This window comes from Narcine bancroftii, chromosome 3 (genome assembly GCF_036971445.1).
Source record: "Narcine bancroftii isolate sNarBan1 chromosome 3, sNarBan1.hap1, whole genome shotgun sequence".
NCBI lineage: Eukaryota > Metazoa > Chordata > Chondrichthyes > Torpediniformes > Narcinidae > Narcine > Narcine bancroftii.
This window is the reverse complement of record NC_091471.1, coordinates 166,639,329-166,661,893: the sequence shown is the minus strand read 5'-3', so window position 1 is coordinate 166,661,893 and position 22,565 is coordinate 166,639,329. Positions and strand designations below refer to the sequence as shown.

Below are 22,565 nucleotides of genomic sequence, written 5' to 3'. Positions count from 1 at the left end.
AAGCATAGTAAGGCACAATGTACATCCAATATACATAGTGGCATGTGCAAGTTATAGACATATGCCATCATGTTGAAATAGGATGAATAATGAGACCGCACCAGAGAAGAGCAAAAAAAATTATTGACGTGCTGTCAGGCTTAATATAGATAAACAACAGGTGGTCACCATGACACCTGGAGTATGTACTATCTCATGACATTCATGTTGAGTAGGCCAGGGCTTCTCCGGGTGCTGCTGAGTCACTATGCCTTGTGGCTGTAGTGGCTAGTTGCCAGTAGATAGGAGCCTGTTGTGTCTAGCTATCATGAGATTGGAGCTGTTAGTGCTGGTTCTGCCCACTGCCCCCCAGCATAATGTTACAATATGTCCATTACAAGATCCGCTTATAAACTAGATATGGGGACACCAATACCTCTGAGTGAAAGCCCTGCAAAAGATAGAGGTCATAGCCCAGGACAGGCAAAACTCCTCCCACCATTAAGAAAATCTACATGGCACATTGCATTCATAGAGCAGCAGCAATCATCAAGGATACATACCACCCAGAACATCCTCTTGTTGTGCCATCTGGAAAGAGTTATAGGTGCCACGATTCTCACACCACCAAGTTCAGCAATAGTTGCCACCTTCTACCACCAGACTCTTAAACAACAAACTCAGACTCATACAAGGACTCTTACTTTCCAAATTACTTATTCATATTGTACAATTTATTTGGACTTCTTTCTCAGTTAACATTTCTCTTTTGCATATGCATCTTTTCTGCGAAGTTTTATTACACTACTTTTCCTCTCACTGATGGACCCACCAAGTTCCTCCAGGAGATTTTTTTTGTTCCAGCATCTGCAGTCTCTTGTGTATCCTTGACTTCTTATATTGTTGACACTTTTCCCTCCTAAAAAAAAATCCTGTTAATTTCAAGTTCTACATCAAGTGTTGCCCATTGCAATTGGACCAAGATTGGCACATGTGCTCAGTAGAACCTAGATCCCTGTCTGCACATCAGGCCAAAACAAAGCTTTGAAGTAATGCATTCACCGAGTGTAAAATAGGTAAGAGAATGTAGAATGGACACATTTACCAGATATAGCTGACCATGTGGCAAGTTGCACATCACACTGTACCAACCAGTGAATGAGCACACTCTTGTGTGCACTAATGATAACCTATTTCACAGATCATCAACATGGATACATTGGGCAAGGTTACTTGGCTGGTTTTTTTTTGGAGTATGCAATAGCTTCATACCTATACACCCCAAAAAGTGGCACTACTAGTGTCACCATGGTGTCCATGTCAATCTTCAAAAATTGAATTTGAAGAAAACAGGGCTAAATTGTGCCTTCATTTCATGTTTGACACAAAATACGTAGCTGGATGACAGATATTTTGAGCAAAAGGTTATGTAAACACATCTTATTCTTGTATTCACTTCTTCCCCATGCTGGAATCCTAGAATGAGTAAAAGACCCAGTCTCTTCTTGGTGCTTCTGCTAAAGGCCTCCTGCCACTATTTTAAAAACTCCTCAAAGCTAGATTACCACATAGCAGGGGCAATCTGCCAACACAAAGGGCAGATTTTAGTTGCACTCATGTTGTGAGTGACCAATTATGATAGCAGTCAAAATGAAAGTTTGCCAAACAAGCCATTCTTCTAACATGCCATCTTCTAACTGGAAGCAAGAACTAAAGAGGGAGGAGGGGAGCTGGAAGAATGGGAATCCTGTAGACAAAATAGATGGAAGAGGATGAAATCAGTTAGAGATGACAAGATTGTGTAGGGAAGAAAGAGAGAGGAGATTATCAGGTCAAATTTGTCCTTCTCTTTTCCTCATTAAAAAAAAACATTAGATTGTAGTAGTGTCTCCATATCACCTCCCTGCCTCCACACCCAGTATAATTCATCTTCGCCACCTGCTCCCATCCTCTTTTTTAAAAAAATATAAACTTTGCCACTCTCTCCCCCTTTGTCTGGCACCTGTTAATAAACTACCTCAACCTTTTCATCTGTCCATTATCTTAAACCCCTCCCTGGTTCACTCATACCATATTGCCACTTATTCTACCTCACTGTGTTGGTTGATCATCTGATTTTTGCAGAGTCTTGAGTGGTTTTTGACCTGAAACATTCACCAGTCTTTTTCTCCCAATTATGCTACTTGACCCGCTGTTTCTTCAGATGATTAATTTTTGCTCCAGAATCCAGTATCTGCAGTCTCTTATTTACTGTAAGGTTGGTCAGACAATAAAGACAAGTAAATCTTTTAATGTGGAGTATAAAGAATTAGAGATATTCTTTTTACAAATGCAAAGGTAGCACTACAGGTATATAATTATGATTTAGTAGACAACAATATGGAAGTTAAATAAGCATTGGATTAAATATAGGCCACAATTCCTCATGTACAGAGTTCTAGTCACAGCACTATATTGTGCATCATTAGACAGGATTTGGATGATACTGGATGAGAAATTACCAAGTACAAAATTATTTACTTATGAAGAAAGGTGAGCTTTTATTGGAACAAGCAGTGATTTAGTCAAGATGAATTATGAAACAAGTACAAAATGAAAAGAAAAATGAAGTTGAGAATTCAGTAGTGTGGCAGAAATTAAATTACCAGATTCATGGATGGATTGTGGTAGGGAAAGAGCACAGGGAAGCAAAATACATTTATCAAAGTTTAATGGTACAGGAAAACAGCATGCAAGGGTGGTAAAAGGTTGAAAGTCTTACTGCAATTTAATTGTACCTAGATACAAACTTGATATGTCATTATCGATTGTACTATAATGCTATAAAGTAAAATTAGAACCAATAATCAGTTTTTTATGAGAGCTCAAACTGACTTGGCAGGATCAACAGCCTGACATGAATTTGTCGGAAAATGCAGCCAATTATATTATTTTCCTCAATTTCATTAGTTTGATAGGATGAAGTTAACCTTATCTCACTGCAGAACAGACTAGTTTACAACTTGTTTTCATTCTTCTCTCCTGATCATGGAACCACTTTTCACTTCTCTGCAGATTTCATGGCACATCAAAAAATTCTAAGTTAAGCAGTGAGGGTCAACTTCAAGTACAAAAGATGTGAATTAATACAATTAGAATTTCAGCAGGTATAGTGTTGAAATTTACACCCAATTACAAGGAACTAAGCCACTATATTAATGTATTCTGAATAAAATTATGAGGGCATAAAGTAAATGCAAGCAAGTTTACCCCCCCCCCACCCACCACCACCACCTCCCCTCCACTGAGGTTAGGGGAGACAAGAACCAGAAGACATGGGTTAAAAGTGAAAGGGGAAAATATTTAAAAGGAACATTAGGGTGAACTTTTTCATGCAGAGTGGTAGTGTGGAATGAGCTGCGAGCTGAAGTGGTGAATGCAGGCTCCATTTTGATATTTAAGAAAAATTTGGATAAGAATATGGATACACAGGGTGGACTCCTATGATCTGGGTGCAGGTCATTGGGTTAACGAAGAATAATAGTTCAGCACAGACTACCAGAGGGGGATGGGGGGGGGGGGGTGTCAAAGGACCTGTTTCTAGGCTGTAATGTTATACAGTTCTAAATAACATTAAGAAACTAGTACATTTCGTAAAAAGATTTCTGAACAAGTCTATTAGAAGATCACCAAATTGTTTTTCCAAGAAAAGGAAATGCTGTGGTGACACCTAAAAAATAGTTTTGTAGACATTTTAAATACCATCCATAAGGCAAAACTTCACGTCAACATTAAATGAAACACAGGGCCTCTTTAAATGCTTGAACATTTATGGATTTCTAATCCTAGCTTACTTAGGCAATTAGAAATTTAGAAACCAAAATAAATGTATGTGACAAAAAAATATAATTAGCCAGAGAATTGGCTTTAAAATTTATTTCATAAAAATCATTATAAAATGGGATTCACTCAAAAGCAAGATTTTAATTGTGGCAATGACATTTCAATCCAGCAGCACAACTAGTTAATTTTGTTAGTTATAATGGATTAAAAAAAGTTTAAATGATAATTTTATCTTCATTAGCAAGATTAGAACTTATGAGCTATCAATAACAAATACTAATCCCAAACTCTCAAGTAACATTGTCATTTAATTATACACATGCAGTCTAGAGTAGTTCTTGCCATGGGAAACACAGATATCAAAATTTTCACTTTTAATACTTTTTTTAAAAAATAAATCATGCTTTATTAATGCATCAATGGCTAAAAACTTATGCCACAATAACTCACTTCAATCAGTTTTCTTGCAAGAGGAAAGTTTTCAGTAGAAAGATACCTACCATTTTTAGATAAACGAACTTGTCTTGCAAATTCCTGGTCTGTCTCATAAAATGCTTGGGTCAGCACAATTTCCAGATCCTCCTCCTGCGAAAGGCATTTCCTAAATCAGAAAAAGTGAATTTCTGTGAAAATCTTTGGAGATGGTATGCCATCCATCAATTGGTAGCTTAGCTTAGTGCAAACACTTGCTTCAAAGACAGAAGGATCGAGTGCCAGACTTGTCCATGTCATCAAGAATGTCACAGCACAACACTTGGGTTAATACCCAAGCCTGGTACCACAGAAAAGCCAGTCAATCATTATTTCTGTAAACAAATGAAATAGGAACAGGAGTATGCCATCAAGCCTGCTCCTCCATTCAATGTGATCATGGCTGATCTGATGATAGCTCAAATCCACCACCCTGCCCTTTCTCCCATATCCCTCAATTCCCTTATGATGTAGGAATCTCACCAACCTGGTTTTAAAACCAGGTTTACTAAGGTTGCCTGCAATATTTCAATGGGTAGTGAATTCCAGATTCATCACCTTCTGGTAAAAGCAGATTTATTCAGAATTATCAGAGTACAGTACAGTACATACTTGACATTACATACAACCCAGAGATTTCATTGTCCTGCAGATGCAGCAGATTTTCCAGTAATTAATAGTGCCAAAAATAAACTGTACACAGTGTAAACATATAAACAAATAAAAAACTGTTAACAGATAATGAATGCAAACTGACTGTACAATAGAGAGAACAAAAAAAATCAATAAAGTGCACAAGTACTTAAATGAATCTGATTGAGTTTGCGGTTGGAGAGTCTGATGGTGCAAGTCTTGTGACACCTATACCTCTTTTCTGATGGCAGCAGCGAGAACAGAGGTGTACTGGGTGGTGTGGTTTCTTGATGTTTGCTGCTACTCGCCTACAGCAGATTTTCTTGATGGGTGGGATGGATTTGCCAGTGATGCCCTGGGCTGTGTCCAATGCCTTTTTGAGGGCTTTACACTTGGGTTTGGTGTCCCCAAGCCAGGTTGTGATGCAGCCAGTCAGCACACTTTCAACCACACATCTGTTAAAATATGCCAGGGTTTCTGATGTCATACTAAACCTCCACAAACTCCTAAGTAGATGCAATGACGTCCTTTCTTCACAATGCTATTAGAGTATTGGGTCCAGGAAAGATCCTCCTAGGTAGTGATTCCCAAGAACTTAAATTTGCTCACCTTTTTCACCTCTGATCCCCAAATGATCACTGGATTGTTTCCTTTTGGCTTTACTTTCTTGAAGTTAACAATCAGCTCATTAGATTTGGCGACAATGAGTGCAAGGTGGTTGTTGGTGCACCATTCAGCCAAGTTTTAATCTCCATCCTGTGTGCTGACTCATCCCCATCCTTTATATTATCAGCAAATTTGTAGATGGTGTTATTGTCAAACCAAGCTACGGAGTCGTAGGTGTAAAGTTGGTAGAGCAGGGGGCTAAGAACACATCCCTGTGGTGCTCTGGTACTGATGAAGATTATGGAGGAGAAGTTCTTACCAATCATCACTAATTGTAATCTGAAGGTGAAGAAATCCATGATCCAATTACACAGTGGGGTGTTAACTCATAGGTCTTGGAGTTTGTTGATCAGTTTTGAAGATGTTACGGGTGCAGAGGAAATCAAAACCTAGCAACAATAGAAATTCACCAAGACAAATGGCTACTTAAATAAAAGTTGCTTTTAATTTTCTTTAAACATGAAAAAAAAATCAAACTTTATCTTATTACTATCAAGTTAACTTAACCCCCTTCTAATTCTAAGCGCACGTGTATGTAATGTGTATAAGTTCAGAAAAGTTCTTGGATTCACAGTCCAATCTCACTTCTCGCTCCTCGAAGTTCACTGGTATCAGGCAATTCTTATACTGTGCACAGAATTTAACATTTATGAATCTTCACCAGGCTCCAGTGGAAATGGTTACCACTCAGGAAGGTTCTAGTAGATTTCAGAGAGAGAGATTCATTGCTCGTTGGACACACACAAACTGATTAACTTCCAACAGTTACTTCAGTGTCTTGCTGAAGAAACTTTCCCCATCCAGGGTTTTCCAAATGATAACTTCTTCTGCAGGTCACCACAGAGTTGTTTCCCTCCCACACACACATTGTCTCCTCCTCTCTCTCTCTAATTGCAAAACCTTATGATCTTAAAACAGCAAACTGCATTCAGACAGATTGTGGCTCCAGACCCAATCTTCTGAGTCAGTTCATCTGTTGCTTTCAAAACAAATAACCCTTTACATGTCCAATTAACACCTACTTTGAAGAATACCTATAGATACTTCACAAGTTTTTTTTTTACAAAGGCACTCAGAGCCTGGACTCTGGCTTGAGCAGAGCTCTAGCATTTTAAATGAGATCTGTTTTGTGAAGTGTATTTGTTTGTGACCTACACTACACCTGTTGGTTTTCGTGCAGTTGGATAATCATGTTGAGGAACTTTGGGGGACATCCGATGCGCTCTAGTATTTGCCAAAGCCCTTTCCTGCTCACGGTGTCGAAGGCTTTGGTGAGGTCAACAAAGGTGATGTAGAGTCCTTTGTTTTGTTCTCTGCACTTTTCTTGGAAACCAACAAGGTCGGGTCAGATACAGCAATGAGCTCTCTGAACCCTTCTCCATTAACAATGGCGTGAAGCAAGGCTGTGTTCTCGCACCAACCCTCTTTTTAATCTTCTTCAGCATGATGCTGAACCAAGCCATGAAAGACCCCAACAATGAAGACGCTGTTTACATCCAGTACCGCACGGATGGCAGTCTCTTCAATCTGAGGCGCCTGCAAGCTCACACCAAGACACAAGAGAAACTTGTCCGTGAACTACTCTTTGCAGATGATGCCGCTTTAGTTGCCCATTCAGAGCCAGCTCTTCAGCGCTTGACGTCCTGCTTTGCGGAAACTGCCAAAATGTTTGGCCTGGAAGTCAGCCTGAAGAAAACTGAGGTCCTCCATCAGCCAGCTCCCCACCATGACTACCAGCCCCCCCACATCTCCATCGGGCACACCAAACTCAAAACGGTCAACCAGTTTACCTATCTCGGCTGCACCATTTCATCAGATGCAAGGATCGACAATGAGATAGACAACAGACTCGCCAAGGCAAATAGCGCCTTTGGAAGACTACACAAAAGAGTCTGGAAAACCAACCAACTGAAAAACCTCACAAAGATAAGCGTATACAGAGCCGTTGTCATACCCACACTCCTGTTCGGCTCCGAATCATGGGTCCTCTACCGGCACCACCTACAGCTCCTAGAACGCTTCCACCAGCGTTGTCTCCGCTCCATCCTCAACATCCATTGGAGCGCTTACACCCCTAACGTCGAAGTACTCGAGATGGCAGAGGTCGACAGCATCGAGTCCACGCTGCTGAAGATCCAGCTGCGCTGGATGGGTCACGTCTCCAGAATGGAGGACCATCGCCTTCCCAAGATCGTGTTATATGGCGAGCTCTCCACTGGCCACCGTGACAGAGGTGCACCAAAGTAAAGGTACAAGGACTGCCTAAAGAAATCTCTTGGTGCCTGCCACATTGACCACCGCCAGTGGGCTGATAACGCCTCAAACCGTGCATCTTGGCACCTCACAGTTTGGCGGGCAGCAACCTCCTTTGAAGAAGACCGCAGAGCCCACCTCACTGACAAAAGGCAAAGGAGGAAAAACCCAACACCCAACCCCAACCAACCAATTTTCCCTTGCAACCGCTGCAATCGTGTCTGCCTGTCCCGCATCGGACTTGTCAGCCACAAACGAGCCTGTAGCTGACGTGGACTTTTTACCCCCTCCATAAATCTTCGTCCGCGAAGCCAAGCCAAAGAAGAAGACACTACTCCTACAGTCTATCTCTTTCAAAAACATATCTATATACAATACAAAATATAATACAATCTGTCACAAAGCGATGATGATGTTAAATGCCGAACTGTAGTCAATAAAGAGCATCTTTGCTATACAGGTGTTCTAGGGCAATTCTTCCTTTCCTTAGTCCTAAATTTACTAAACTGAATCTGGAGGCTATACCCCCCGAATTCTGGTCTCACTTAACAATGGAAACAACTTACCTACCTCAATCCTATTTATACCTTTCTTAATTTTATGTTTCTATGAAATCCTCACTCATTCTTCTAAATCCCAGCAAATACCCAGATGACTCAATCTCTCCTCATCAGCCAACCGCTTCATCCCTGGCAAAACTTGTACCACCGCCAAAGCAAGAACATTGTTCTCAAGTTAGGAGACCAGAACTGCATGCTGTACTCCAGATACAGCCTCACCAGTACCTGTTCAGTTGCAGCATAACCTCCCCGCTTTTAAATTCAACCCCTCTAGCAATGAAGGCCAACATTCCAATGCATTCTTGAAAGCCTACTGTACCTGCAATACAACCTTTTGATTCATGTACAAGCACTCCCAAGTCCCTGTGCACGTCAGCATGCTGCAATCACTTTCCATTTAAATAATATTCTGATGTTTCAATCTTCCTTTCCAAAGTAGATAACCTCACATTTGCCAACATTGTATTCCATCTGCCAGATCCTTGCCCAGACAACTTTCTGTATCTCTCTGTAGCCTCTTACACATAATCTGCACAATTTGCTTTTCCACTCAATTTAGTTAATCAGAAAACTTAGATAAACAATCTGTAAGAGGGAACAGAGTGCAGTGTAAGTATACTGTGAACAGTTGCAGGCCCAGCACCAACCCCTGTGACAGACACCCTGTTTACCACCAAATGCCAACCAGAAAGAGAAATCAGTTAATGCATCAGGCCAAAGACCCTTCAAAACCTTTTGTTTCAGATTCCAGCATCTTCAAGTTTGTTTTTCCAAAGAAGCCTGTTATTCATTCAAATATTGGATAAAAAACTTTCCTTCTCTTCAATCATCCCCCACACCAACCCAACCTTCCCTATTATGGCCATTTCTATTTCATTAAAAATATTTACATACAAGGTCCTAATGTCTGCAGGATACAAAGGAGCCATTTTGTAATCCCACATTTCATTAATAACAATATAAAAATATTTTACTGGCAATGTCTGGGTTGTCATTGAAGACAAGTCACTATATTCAAAATCCTTTCTGGACTTTATGAATACATTGAAGCAACAATTAGTACACACATCAATGCAGGGTTTTATATTATATCCATTTTCAAATAAAAATGCATTACATTTTCAAGGAATCAGGAAAGATATTAAATGCCCATTTATGATCAATGGTGTCAATGCATTTCATACTCTAGACCACACATGTCAAACTCAGGCCCGCGGGCCAAATTTGGCCTGTGATATAATTATATTTGGCCCGCAAGATCATATCAAATATGTATTAGAGCTGGCCCGCTGGCCGCCGCGCCAGTATAGCGCATGCACAGCTAATACTACAAATCCCAGAATGCTTTGCAAATGCGTTGTCGCCGGCCCATCAGCCCACTAATCGCCCCCACCTCCTCTCTTTACTTCCATTAGCATCTGCGACCTGTCGCCCAACTCACATGTAATAAACCCCTTACGAAAAATGGCCAAACGAAAGACAGAAAACAGGACCTTTCAAGACAGGTGGGAGGAAAACTCTGACCCCAGATTTTGATGAACTTGCATCTAAAAAGAGATGCCAAGTATCTGGTTTAGACCCAGGTGCATCAGGGTAAATCACAGTGTAGCAAGCTAAGCTTGGATTCATATTTTCTTTGGTTAACTTTGGATTGTTCATAGTTGAAAGATTGGATTTTCATTGAAGTTGGTTTTTTTTGACTTGTTGGCTTGTGAAAAAAAATACATTTAAAAGGAGCTTAAAGGCTATAGAGAAATATTATTTATTGAATATTTTATTTCTCATTTGTTAATGCTTCTTCTGGAAAGAGTTTAACCAAAACTATTATTAAACATTTATTTTAATAAGAAAAAGTTTAACATTACATATGTTGAAAGAAGAGAAAACATGCAGATGTTGTTGAAAATTTTCAATAAATATTTAGTTTGGCCCACGACTTAGTCCAAGTTTTTAATTTTGGCCCTCTGTGAATTTGAGTTTGACACCCCTGCTCTAGACAATTGGATGATAAACGTATAATCCCAAACTCAGAAGTCATACTGTGTGCAGCATATTGTTGATTGAAATGCAACCACCGCACCATTCTCAAATCATCCCATTATTACATCTCTGAAGGAATGCATAAAAATGCATACTAAATAAATACAAGATTAAGCATCATCTAATGGATTTTGGTGATAATAGTTTTAGTTAGCAGGTCTACTACTGCCAAGACATGTTGGAGGTAACCATGAACTGAGAATGCTAGGAATCAAATAAAAAGTAATATTAAGATTTACAATTATAAAGGATCTTTCATTATCTTGTAAACATTCCAAATATTTATTTGAAGTCAATAATGCAATTCAGTAGTTATCGTTGCAATGTAAGAAACAGCCAACTTCCACAGCAGTTATCGCAGGCAACAAGAAAATAGTGTCCAATATGTTTTATCCACGTTAACCGCGAACAACAAGCAAAGCCTAGATTTTATAATCAAGGTTATGCAACAAGAATTGAATCCATTGCTTTTTGATTCAGAACAATAGTGTGTGTTCTGAGGCTCAGATCTGATATATCTACTCACGAGTCGATGACAATAAACAGACAACAGGGCTGTTCAAAAGTCCATGAGTAATCAAGTCCTTTGAAGAAGAAATTAAAATCTGCACATTTCAGTCAAGCATGCAAGGAGAAAGGCAGTGATCAACCGAGTAAAAAAACTCTCTATGGAAGAAGATGAGCATTAATTTCTCAAAGGTCAAAATTTGTAAGGGAAAAAAAGTGAATTAACTATTGAGAGGAAGAGCAAAAGTTCCAGTGGTAGTGAAAACTATTGGAACTGTAAAATAAAACAATGGCAAATATTGCCTCAATGTTGTATTTTACAAGGAAGTTGTGTTACTTTAAGATAAATAGCAGTTCATAGTGTGAAAAATTAAAAATTAAAAAAGATAAATAGCAATTTTCACTAATGGCCTGCCAGAGAAATACTGAAGCATTTATTAAAAAGACAATTGAAGCAATGAGAATCAATAAAAATAATTTGTAAATAGCTAGTAGGGTGAGGAAGTAAAAATGGTATGACTGAATGCAGAATGCAAAGGAAAATACAGACAAAAAAAAAAGCCAAAAAGAATCAGATATTTGAAACAAAGATACTGGAGACCAAAGCAAACCATTAAGAACTGGTGGAAGCCATTCTATATCATTTCATTGTTGATCCAATATCAATTCTATTTATCTGCTTTTGTTCCATTCCCACATTAAATGATTCTGAATGGTCTAAATCCAATCTGAAAATTGGACCCACCAATTCTTATATTAAACATTGGAGCACAGTGCAGGCCCTTCAGCACACAATATTGTGCTGACCTACGGAAACCTTATCAACAATATCTTTTTCCTTACTTCACATCCATAACCATCTATATCTATCAAAGTCATATGAATGTCTCAATTGTAAGAGCCTCCAACCCTATCCCTGACAACATACTCCAGACATTTTTCATGTTTTTTGTTAATGTTGTCAGTACGAAAGAAGAAACCAACTAAACTTGACTGATCCACAGGAAAGGGGCCCATAAATATGAGCATAAATTTGAGTCCTATGAGGGCCATAGCCAAGAAAGGTTGAGAATGACTGCTCAGTTTCCCTCATCAAATTAGATCATCACATCCAAATCCAATGCAAGTGGCACACACTGATACTTTTGCCTCCCTATGTGGAGATTTGGGATGACATGGATAAATGGCACCAGATATCATCTTCTTAACCAAACTTTTTTTAAAAAAAAGACACCTCATCTGACTTTCAATTAATAAGCATTTAACTACAAAATGCAAATATGTTCTCTTTTATGCTAGTTTAAAATTAGGAATATATTTTCATTCAATTGATGCACAAAAATCCCAAATTAGTGACTCACAAATGAAAAATTGTGAAGGGATACGTACGCAATATACTTTGCCATGTACTTGTCACAAAAATCAGCTGCTGCTGTTCCACCATGTCCATCATACACTGCAAAATACATCACATTGTCAGTCAACATTCCAATATTGAAACGATCCTCATTTTCTTTGCGTTGGCCTATTTGAGTGACACACCCAACTTTTCCCAAGCTGACATTTGGAATGGGTTTTCCATATTTTATACTGGGTGGAAGCAGAATTGGTTCATCGATGCGGTTGTCCCAGATACCAAAAGAATCCCAGGGTGTGAGACGGTCACCACCATCGACATCAAACCGCGATGACCTTTGATCACTGACTGTCGTATGGTAAAGAACCACCAAGTGCTTTTTGTCCTGAAGTAGCTTGAAGGTCAACAATCCTCGTCTTCTCAATTGAAAGCCACCAGATCTACACAAGGTGATTAGTGCAGCTGTTGACATAACTCAATGCAGAGATCACCCAAGAATAAAGCTCAAGATGGAAAAAAAATGAAGGTCTCTTTCAATGTGGATAACCAATTTCAAATATCAGAAGAATCCAGTAAGTTTCCTGCAATAGGAAGCAAACAAAACATTACAATGAAGTTGGGAAACCGATTCTCAAAATCTACATTCCTTTATTTCATTCAGAAAATGCAATTATGGCATAAATACGGTCTATTCACAACAGGGGTCATCACCTCACTCAAGAACCAAATGAGGAATTGTACCTGAATGTCAACATCAGGTTCCCAAAGATTATATCACTTTAAGCACCACAAAAATAGAATTCACAAATGGGAAGAGTACATAATAAAAACGCATCAAAGGAGAAGCAAACTTGCAAACCCAAGAGCTTGATGTGACACGAATTTCTCTTTTTTTTAAAATTTTGCTCTCATTTCAATTTTGTTTGGACACAGTTGACTGAACGTTGTAGCCAATCCACAATAGTTGGGATATCATTTTGAGTCACATCAAGCTCCTGGGGATTCTATCCCATGATGTGAGCTTCCTTTCTGGCAAGGGGCTTGCACGAGTGTTGCATTCATTCAAAGACTCTGAAGTGGCATTACACAAAAGTGAACCTGGACTGAAATAAGGCGGCCAACAATTGGAACGATGGAGACGGCTAAAAAAAAATTCTTAGCAGTCCAGAGAGACAGAGGCAAGCGTGGAGAAAACGGAACCAGATGAGGAATTGGTGTGAAAGGGGGCGGGGGGAAACGACACGACACAGGATGTCGAGAGGCCGTGCTGGGTACAGAAAAGACGTCGAGGTGCCAAAATGGGCATGGGAGAGGCGAATGGTTCAGAAGGTTAAGGAGAGTGGGGTTAAGACAAGCCTCACATCCCCTCTCACCCGCGGCCGGTCCCCCTCCCCATCACAACCCAACCGCCGCTTCACATCCACGATGGCGGCACCGCCCACCGCTTCGGTTGAGAGCGCCGAAAAGAGAGAGCCAAGCCGCTCGATGAACTGACGTCCACGCTGGCCAATAAGGAGGCCACATCCACATGTCAGACAAACCCCGGCAACCAATAAGGCCCCGCAGTAGGCGTGACTTTCTCCCCCAACCCCCTCCTCCCAGTGGAAACCCGGGTGAAAATTAAGGACCTCAGAATGAAAAAAATGGGGTCAAGTAATAATGCTTTCAACGCGTTTTTATAAACCAGATATTCATAAAGACGTCCATCCCCGACGTGATTGACGGTCACACTAGCCAACCGGCTCGACGCTGGGCGTCTCGCCCGATCAATGGAAGGCCCGGCCGTTGGCCGTGGTGACAGCAAGACGATGATGCAAAATGGGCACCGCACAGAGCGCTCCAGTGGATTGTAATTATTGATCGCTGACAATTACTGAATGCACTGACTCTTTAGTAATGTGAATTGTACTTACGGGGGGGGAGGGGGCGCACTGCAGTAGACGGGACGGGCGGAAAAATAATGTTCAAGTCATTGCATTTCGTACGAAGCCCTATTTCTAGCATGCAGCACCAGTCGGATACACTGCAGCCGGACCTTGCAAGTCCAACAATAATCCCCAGGTCTCTCTCTCTCTTTGTGTGTCTTTTGGTTCAAAAAGCGTCTCCATTTTGCACTCACCTTGTGCGGACTTTGTTGGCGAGCCCACCTTTGCTTCCTGCGCAACGTGGTTTAATTTCTTATGGCAAGGACTGGGACCAGCCGATCGAGAGAAACGTCATGACCCAAGCTCGACGGCGAAAGCTATGTTGTGATTGCATGACACTTGCTCTCTTGTCTTTCTCCCGTTCAGCGGGGCGTTGGACGACGCTCTCAATCCAATTCGTCAATTTTGCAACCAATAACGTGGCCATGTTTGCAAACGATGCATCGTGATACCTTACACTGACTTGAACAGGAAAAGTAACCTTCAAATCAAGCTTTATAGGTCATTTCCTCCCCCCCCCCCTCCCCCTACCCCCAATAAGACTAAAATTCCCCTCTGATATCTCTTTCGTTAAAACCTTTCAAAGAATTGTGCTGCATTGAAATCGTTGTTGGAGGCTATTGAAACTAAAAGCACCAAATGTAATTGCTTCGTTCAATTTGCCTCACCTGACAGTCGTGACGGGTATTTCTTAATACAGTATTCGCCATGATCTAATTTGCTGCATCATGCCATGACTGCCATCTGCTGTGGCCCTTATTAAATCCATGAGACCCGACCCTTCTCCAAATGCAGACTTAATTTCTACTCCTTTAACTCCAAGAGAAACCCGTTGAACCTGATGAAGATATTGAATACGTCCTGCCTCTTTCTGTGATTTAACGCAAAAAAATGTACTACTCATGTAGTTGTGAATGGTCACTTTAAATAATAATTGACTACATTTAGTCATGAATATTGCTGATAACATTTTAAATTTTTGATATAAACTAATTATAAATTACAAAATATAAATGAAACAGGAATAGCACTACCAGGATGAGAGACAGTGAGAATACTGAACGACCAAAGGAACTTTCAGGAAGCAATATTTATTTGTACAGATTAAATACTTGCCCTGTGGCTTAGAAGGGTAGTGAAAGGAAGACGAGGGCAGTAGTCTTAGGGGAGTCAATAATTTAGACAAATAGGGGATTCTGTGGATGCAGTAAGGAGAACCCGATGGTGGTTTGCCTCCCTGGTGCCAGGGTCCAGGAATGTTGCTGCTCATGTCCAAGATATCCTAAAATGGGAGGGAGACGAGCCAGAGGTCGTGGTACATGTAGGTACCAATGACGTAGGGAGGAAGAGAGAAGAGGTCCTGAAAAGTGAGTACAGGGAGTTAGGTAGGGAGTTGAAAAGAAGGACCGCAAAGGGGGTCATCTCGAGATTACTGCCTGTGCCATGTGACAGGGAGAACAGGAATAGAATGAGGTGGAGGATAAATACGTGGCTGAAGGTGTGGAGCAAGGGGCAGGGATTCAAGATTCTGGATCACAGATCATTTTTGGGGTGGATGTGACCTGTACTGAAAGGACGGGTTGCACTTGAATCCCAGGGGGAACCAGGATCCTGGCAGGGACATTTGGTAATGCTACTCAGGAGACTTTCAACTAGAATGGTTGGGGGGGGAGGGAAGCCAATGGAAGAGAAGCAAGGAGAAGCTTAGATTGCAAAAAAGAGAAAGCTTGTAGATAGTGTGCGAGGGTGGAAAGGCAGGTGATAGAGAAGGGAGATACTCTGTACGAAGATGGAGGGGAGATGATAGAAAAAGAGCATAATAGAGTTGCTTGTAAAGATGGGGCAAACAGGGAGTAAGGAGTAAGAAATCTCTGAAATGCATATATTTTAATGCTAGGAGCATAGTAAGGAAGGTGGATGAGCTGAGGGTATGGATTGACACTTGACAGTATGACATGATAACGATTAATGAAACATGGTTGCAGGAGGAATGTGATTGGCAGCTAACTATTCCTGGATTTTGTTGCTTTAGGTATGATAGAATCGGAGGGGCAAGAGTGGGCGGTTTTGCATTGCTTGTCAGAGAAAATATTACAGTGGTGCTTAGGCAGGATAGATTAGAAGGCTCATCAAGGGAAGCTATTTGGGTGGAATTGAGGAATGGGAAAGGGGTAATGAGAGGTGTATTGTAGACCACCTAATAGGGAACAAGAACTAGAGGAGCAAATGTGTGTAGGGTGATAGCAGATATTTGTAATAAGCACAGGGTTGTGATTGTGGGAGATTTTAATTTTCCAAATCTAGATTGGGAAACCCATTTTGTGAAAGGGGTGAATGGATTGGAGTTTGTAAAATGTGTGTAGGATAGCTTTTTACAGCAATGCATGGAGGTACCAACTAGAGAAGGGGCAGTGTTGGATCTACTATTGGGGAATGAGATAGGTCAGATGGTGGAGGTATGTGTTGGGGAGCACTTTGGATCCAGTGATCATAGTGCCATTAGCTTCAATGTAATTATGGAAAGGGATAGATCAGGGACTAGGGTGGAGGTTTTTGAGTGAGGAAAAGCTAGATTTGAGGAGATGCTAATGTATTTACGAGGAGTGGATTAGGACAATTTGTTTTATGGGCAGGATGTAGTAAAGAAATGGAGGTCTTTTAAAGGTGAGATTTTGAGAGTACAAAATCTTTATGTTCCTGTTAGGTTCAGAGTCAAAAGTTTGAGAGAGCCATGGTTTTCAAGGGATATTGGAAACTTGGTTTGAAAAAAGAGGGAAACCTACAATAAATATAAGAAACAAGGAAAAAATATGTTCGGAGAATACATTGAATGTTAAAGAATCTTAAGAAAGAAATTAGAAAAGCTAAAAGAATGTACGACGTGGCTATAGCAAGGAGGATGAAAATAAATCCAAAAGGTTTCTACAAATATGTTAATAGCAAAAGGAGAGTGAGGGATAAAATTGGTCCATTAGAAAATCAGAGTGGACAACTGTGTGGAGCCAAAAGAGATGGGGGAGATCTTGAACAATTGCTTTTCTTCGGTATTCACTAAGGAGAAGGATGTTGAATTATGCAGGGTAAAGGAAGCAAAACAGGTAATTATGGAAACTATAGTGATTAAGAAAGAGGAAGTGGATAAGTCTCCAGGACCCGACGGGATTTTCCCCAGGACCTTGAGAGAAGTTAGTGAGGAAATAGCAGAGGCTCTGACAGTGATAGGTATAGTGGCAGAGGATTGGCATGTTGCTAATGTGGTTCCTTTATTTAAAAAGGGTTCGAGGAGGAAGCCTAGCAATTATCAGCCTGTAGGTTTGACGTCTGTGGAAGGTAAATTAATGGAAAGGGTTCTTAAAGATAGTATATATAAGTATCTGGAGAGACAAGGTCTGATCAGGAACACTCAAAACGGATTTGTGCATGGAAGGTCATGCTTGACCAATCTTGTTGAATTTTTTGAAGAGGTGACTAGGAATGTTGATGAGGGTAGAGCAGTGGATGTTGACTATATGGACATCAGTAAGGCCTTCGATAAGGTTCCGCGTGGAAGGTTAGTTAGGAAGGTTCAGTCGTGAGGTATTAATTTTGAGATAGTCAAATGGATTCAACAGTGGCTGGAAGGGAGATGTCAGAGAGTCGTAGTGGATAACTGTCAGGTTGGAGGATGGTGACTAGCAATGTGCCTCAGGGTTCTGTATTGGGTCCCTTGTTTATCATTTACATCAATGATCTGGATGATGGGGTGGTAAATTGAATTAGTAAATATTGCGGATGATACTAAAATAGGTGGAATTATGGATAATGAAGAAGGTTTTCAAAGATTGCAGAGGGATTTGGACTGCTTAGAAGAGTGGGCTGAAAGATGGCAGATGGAGTTTAATGCTGATAAGTGTGAGGTGCTTCATTTTGGTAGGAATCATCAAAACAGAATATACATAGTAAATGAGAGAGGACTGAGGAACGCAGTGGAGCAGAAAGATCTAGGAATAATGGTGCATCGTTCCCTGAAGGCAGAATCTCTTGTGGATAGGGTAGAGAAGAAGGCTTTTAGTATGCTGGTCTTTATAAATTGAGACTGTTCAAGACATTGGTGAGGCCAAGTTTAGAATACTGTGTGCAGTTCTGGTCACCAAATTATAGGAAGGATATCAAAAAGGTAGAGAGGGAGTGCAGCGAAGATTTATGAAAATGTTACCTGGGTTTCAGAATTTAGATTACAAAGAAATATTGATCAAATTAGGTCTTTATTCTTTGGAGTGTAGAAGGTTGAGAGGGGATTTGATAGAGGTACTTAAGATTATGAGAGGGATAGATACAGTTGATGTGGATAGGCTTTTTCCATTGAGAATAGGAGAGATTGAAGCAAGAGGTCATGAGTTAAGAGTTAAGGGGCAAAAGTTTAGAAGTAACATGAGGGGGAACTTTACTCAGAGAAGGATGGCTGGGAGAATTAGTGGTGGCGGGGTCAATTTTGTCATTTAAGGAAAAATTGGATAGGTATGTGGGTGGGATGGGAATGGAGCATAATGAGCAAGGTGAAGGTAGGTGGGAGTAGAGGAGAGTACTTAGTGCAGTGCGGACTAGAAGGGCCTAGATGGCCTTTTTCCATGCTCTAATTGTTATATGGTTATATATATCATTTGTCTGTATGCGTGTTATTTCTGGTTGTGTGTCTGCACATTTTGCACTGAGGACCAGAGAATGCTATTTCATCGAGTTGTATTGGTATTGTGACAGAGGTGATTTGGGAGGAATTATTAGAGCGGCTTGCACACACACAATTTAAAACACAGAATATTTGCAGGACTTTTGCAGAATGCTTTTTGCAGGAGGCAACAAAGTATCGACAGCAGCTTTCCTGGGAGAGCATGTGATCTTTGCAGGTAGAGGAGAAGAGTTTTGGTCTCAGAGAGGGAGGGTGTGAAACAGAGAGGAGAGAGATAGAAATCCGTTCCAGACGGACAAGCTGGCAAACTTTGGAAGGCTGCCTGGTCAAAGGAGAAGACTGGCGGTGTGAAAGGTGACCTGAAAGAAAGAGGATCATCTGGAGAACCCTGAAGGGAGAAAGTTTCGACAACAAGACTGATCGAGAAGGAATCAGTTGCGGATGTCCTGGAAAAGGAATCTTTCTGGGAGGAGTCACGTGATGGAGTAGTGGCCGGACGGTGAACTCCAGCCCTCTCCAGAAAAGTCGGGAAAAACAAGAGAAAACACAAAGGCACAGAAATAAAAGTTACAGAAAAGTGAGTATAAAGGTGGAAAGAAGATGGCGACAAAAAAAGAAAAGTCGAAAGCAACGGTAAGAAGAGAGGAAGAGAAGACAAAGGAGGAAAAAGGTGAAGGCCTTACCTGTCCGAAGAGGCCCGCTGCGGAGAGAGAAACCCGCTCCCTCAGGTCGGTAAATAATGGACTACAAAAATGGCTCGCAGAGCCGAACAAAAGTGCGCGAAGTTTCGCGCATGCGCGATGCGAATGAAAAAAAACACACCGACGGGAGGGGGGACCAGCTGGGGAGTCGATCTCCACAGCCGGCAACGACAGCTGCAGAACACCTGCAGCAAGAAGAGACCACAGAAGACAATAGAAACAAGATAGAAGAGGAGGAAAGGGCAACAAAGAAACAACAGATGGTCAACCCAGAGGAAGAAGAAGAGGAAGAGTATGGTGAAATAGAAGAAGAAAAGAGAGGCAAGGTAAAGGATATACTTGCTCTTATTAGAGGATACATGGAATCATTTAAAGAATGGCAAACACAGGAATTTAAGGATTTAAGAAAAAGAATAAACAACACAGAGGAGAAAATAATTAAAATGGAGATGACCTTAACAGAAATGGGAAAAAAAATGGACAAGATGGAAGAGCGGGCAGTAGCAGCAGAAATGGAGGTAGAAGACTTAAAAAAGAAATTGGAGAAATCTAATAAAAAAACTAAAGAGACACAAGAACTACTAGCTCAAAAAATAGATACAATGGAAAACCATAACAGAAGAAATAACATAAAGATAGTGGGCCTTAAGGAAGATGAAGAAGGCAAGAATATGAGGGAGTTTATAAAAGAGTGGATCCCTAAGACCCTAGGATGTCCAGAACTACAGCATGAAATGGAAATAGAAAGGGCACATAGAGTATTGGCCTCTAAACCACAACCACAACAAAAACCAAGATCTATTGTAGTAAAATTCCTAAGATATACTACAAGAGAAAAGGTACTGGAGAAGACAATGGAAAAAGTAAGAGAGGGCAACAAACCACTGGAGTATAAAGGGCAAAAAATCTTCATTTATCCAGATATAAGTTTTGAACTCCTAAAGAAGAGAAAAGAGTTCAATACAGCAAAGGCGATTTTATGGAAGAAAGGGTATAAATTTATACTAAAGCATCCAGCGGTATTGAAAATATTTATTCCAGGACAGCAAAACAGACTATTCTCGGATCCAGAAGAAGCACGAAAATTTGCAGAACAATTACAAAAATAGACTGAGGGAGGAAGACGGGTAATGAGAGTTAAAATGATCACGACTGATATGTATGTGGGTAAAGACAAAAATAGACTGAGGGATGAAGACGGGTAATGAGAGTAAAAATGATCACGATTGATATGTATGCAGGTAAAGAGGTATAAGAGTGAATAGAGACAATGAGCATACATGAATGTATCTGTACTTAGAGGAAAATATAGATAGTATAGACAAGAATTAATAAGGGAAGGTAATGGAATAGAGAGAATAAGGAGGGAATTAAAAGAGGGACCTTTGTGACATATGAAAAGTGAAATCTTTTCTGGGGAAGGCGGGGTGGGGGGAAATAGCGGTCACTGCACAATCAGTTGACGCTTGCGAGTGGATTCGCAAATCCAAATGGAGAGGGGAGATGTGGTTGTCCGACAAGGGATAAAGGACAACTCAGGAGGTGAAGGGGAGATTGGGGATAAATAAGATAGAAATAGGAGAATAAGGAAAATGTTAGATGTTGTAGGAATGTTGTCTTATAAAGAGTTGAAAATAAGAAAACAGAAATGGAAAAGGAGGAAAGGTAATGATGGAAAAACGGAAAGAGAAGATAAACAAAATATAAAAGGGCTACGCTGAACTATATGTCTTTAAATATTAATGGAATACATAACCAAATTAAAAGGAAGAAACTACCAAATTTAAATGAATAAATGTATTCCATTAGAAAAAAATAACATATTGGTTAAGAAATAATATTGAAATATTCGAACAAGTATAGGAGCCTTACATTAAATACAATAGCGAAAACCTACCGGGGACAAACATTACCTAAGTTGATGGAAGGAGAAGGAAAGAAAAGAATGGACTCAGTAGAATTTCTGGTGTAATTTTGTTGAATGACAACATTGTCTGACTGGATTAATGCAACCTAGATTGTATACCTAAAATGGATGAGAGGGGGGGGTGGGGGGGTGGTTTGGGAGGAAAGGGGGGGGGAGAAAAAGTCACTGTATATGTGTGAAAAGAAATAGTGTATATCATGGCTAATGTGATTTATGGTGTGAAAAATAAAAAAATTTTAAAAAAAAAAAAAAAAAAGAAAAGGAATCTTTCTCTGAAAACCAGCAAGAACCCTCCTGAGTGGTAACCATTTGCCTGTTGAGCACAAAAGACTGGTGAATTTTGTTAATGCTAACTTCTGTGTATAGTACAAGAATTACCTGCAACCAGTGAGATTGGATTGTGATCCAAATAACTTTTCTAATCTTAAATATACATTACACACACCGGTGCTTAGTATTAGAGGGGAATTAAGTAGTTAGGTAGGTTAAGTAATAAGTTAAATTCTGTTTTCTTGTTCAAATATAATTAAAAACAACTTTTGTTTAAGTGACCCTTGTTGTGTTGTGGTGCATATCTATTGCTGCTGGTTTTTGGGGTCCTCTGGACTCTGTAACAGTATAATCAGATGACAATAGATTTGACTTGAATTAAGAATAGATTATCAGATTGGAATTTAGCGTGAATTTTAAACCATTGCCCAGTGCCCCCATCACTCAGTGCAAAAATGTGATTTTTCAATGCAAATAATCAAGTAATGTGTTGTCATCCCTCTCCTCAGTGAACCAGCCCCAGGTGGCTGCTCTACACATTGTCCAGATGTTATAACTCTCAGCAACAAGGCAATAAGTCACCTGATGACAGCACATTAGTGGAGCTGCTGCCTCAGCTCGAGCGATTCAGGTTCAATCCTAATCTCTGTTGCTGCCTGGAGTTATCACATTCTTCCTGTGATGGTGTGGGGTTTCCCCCACATTCCAAAGATGAGCAGGTTGCTGGGTAATTGGCCAGTGTAAATTGCCCCAAGTGTATAGATGAGTGATAGAGTCGCACACCTTTG

The 22,565-nt window shown here is 40.4% G+C and overlaps 1 protein-coding gene across 5 annotated transcripts in view; it reads right to left on the bottom strand.

Annotated features, from left to right (window-relative positions):
* Positions 1 to 14,671, bottom strand: part of ppm1kb (protein phosphatase, Mg2+/Mn2+ dependent 1Kb) — a 36,778-nt gene extending 22,107 nt beyond the window's left edge. The window contains exons 1-4 of one of the 5 annotated variants that reach the window (XM_069925734.1): positions 14,408 to 14,671; positions 12,321 to 12,869; positions 4,302 to 4,402; positions 812 to 898 (exon numbers count right to left, since the gene is read on the bottom strand). In XM_069925734.1, the coding sequence (XP_069781835.1) occupies positions 812 to 898; positions 4,302 to 4,402; positions 12,321 to 12,760 (628 nt within the window). In that variant the 5' untranslated portion in view covers positions 12,761 to 12,869; positions 14,408 to 14,671. Of the gene's footprint in view, positions 1 to 811; positions 899 to 4,301; positions 4,403 to 12,320; positions 12,870 to 13,649; positions 13,789 to 14,407 lie in introns of those variants that run through there. The other 4 variants (XM_069925736.1, XM_069925733.1, XM_069925735.1 and 1 more) reach the window with 4 other exon arrangements.
* Between the last annotated feature and the right edge of the window lie 7,894 nt (positions 14,672 to 22,565).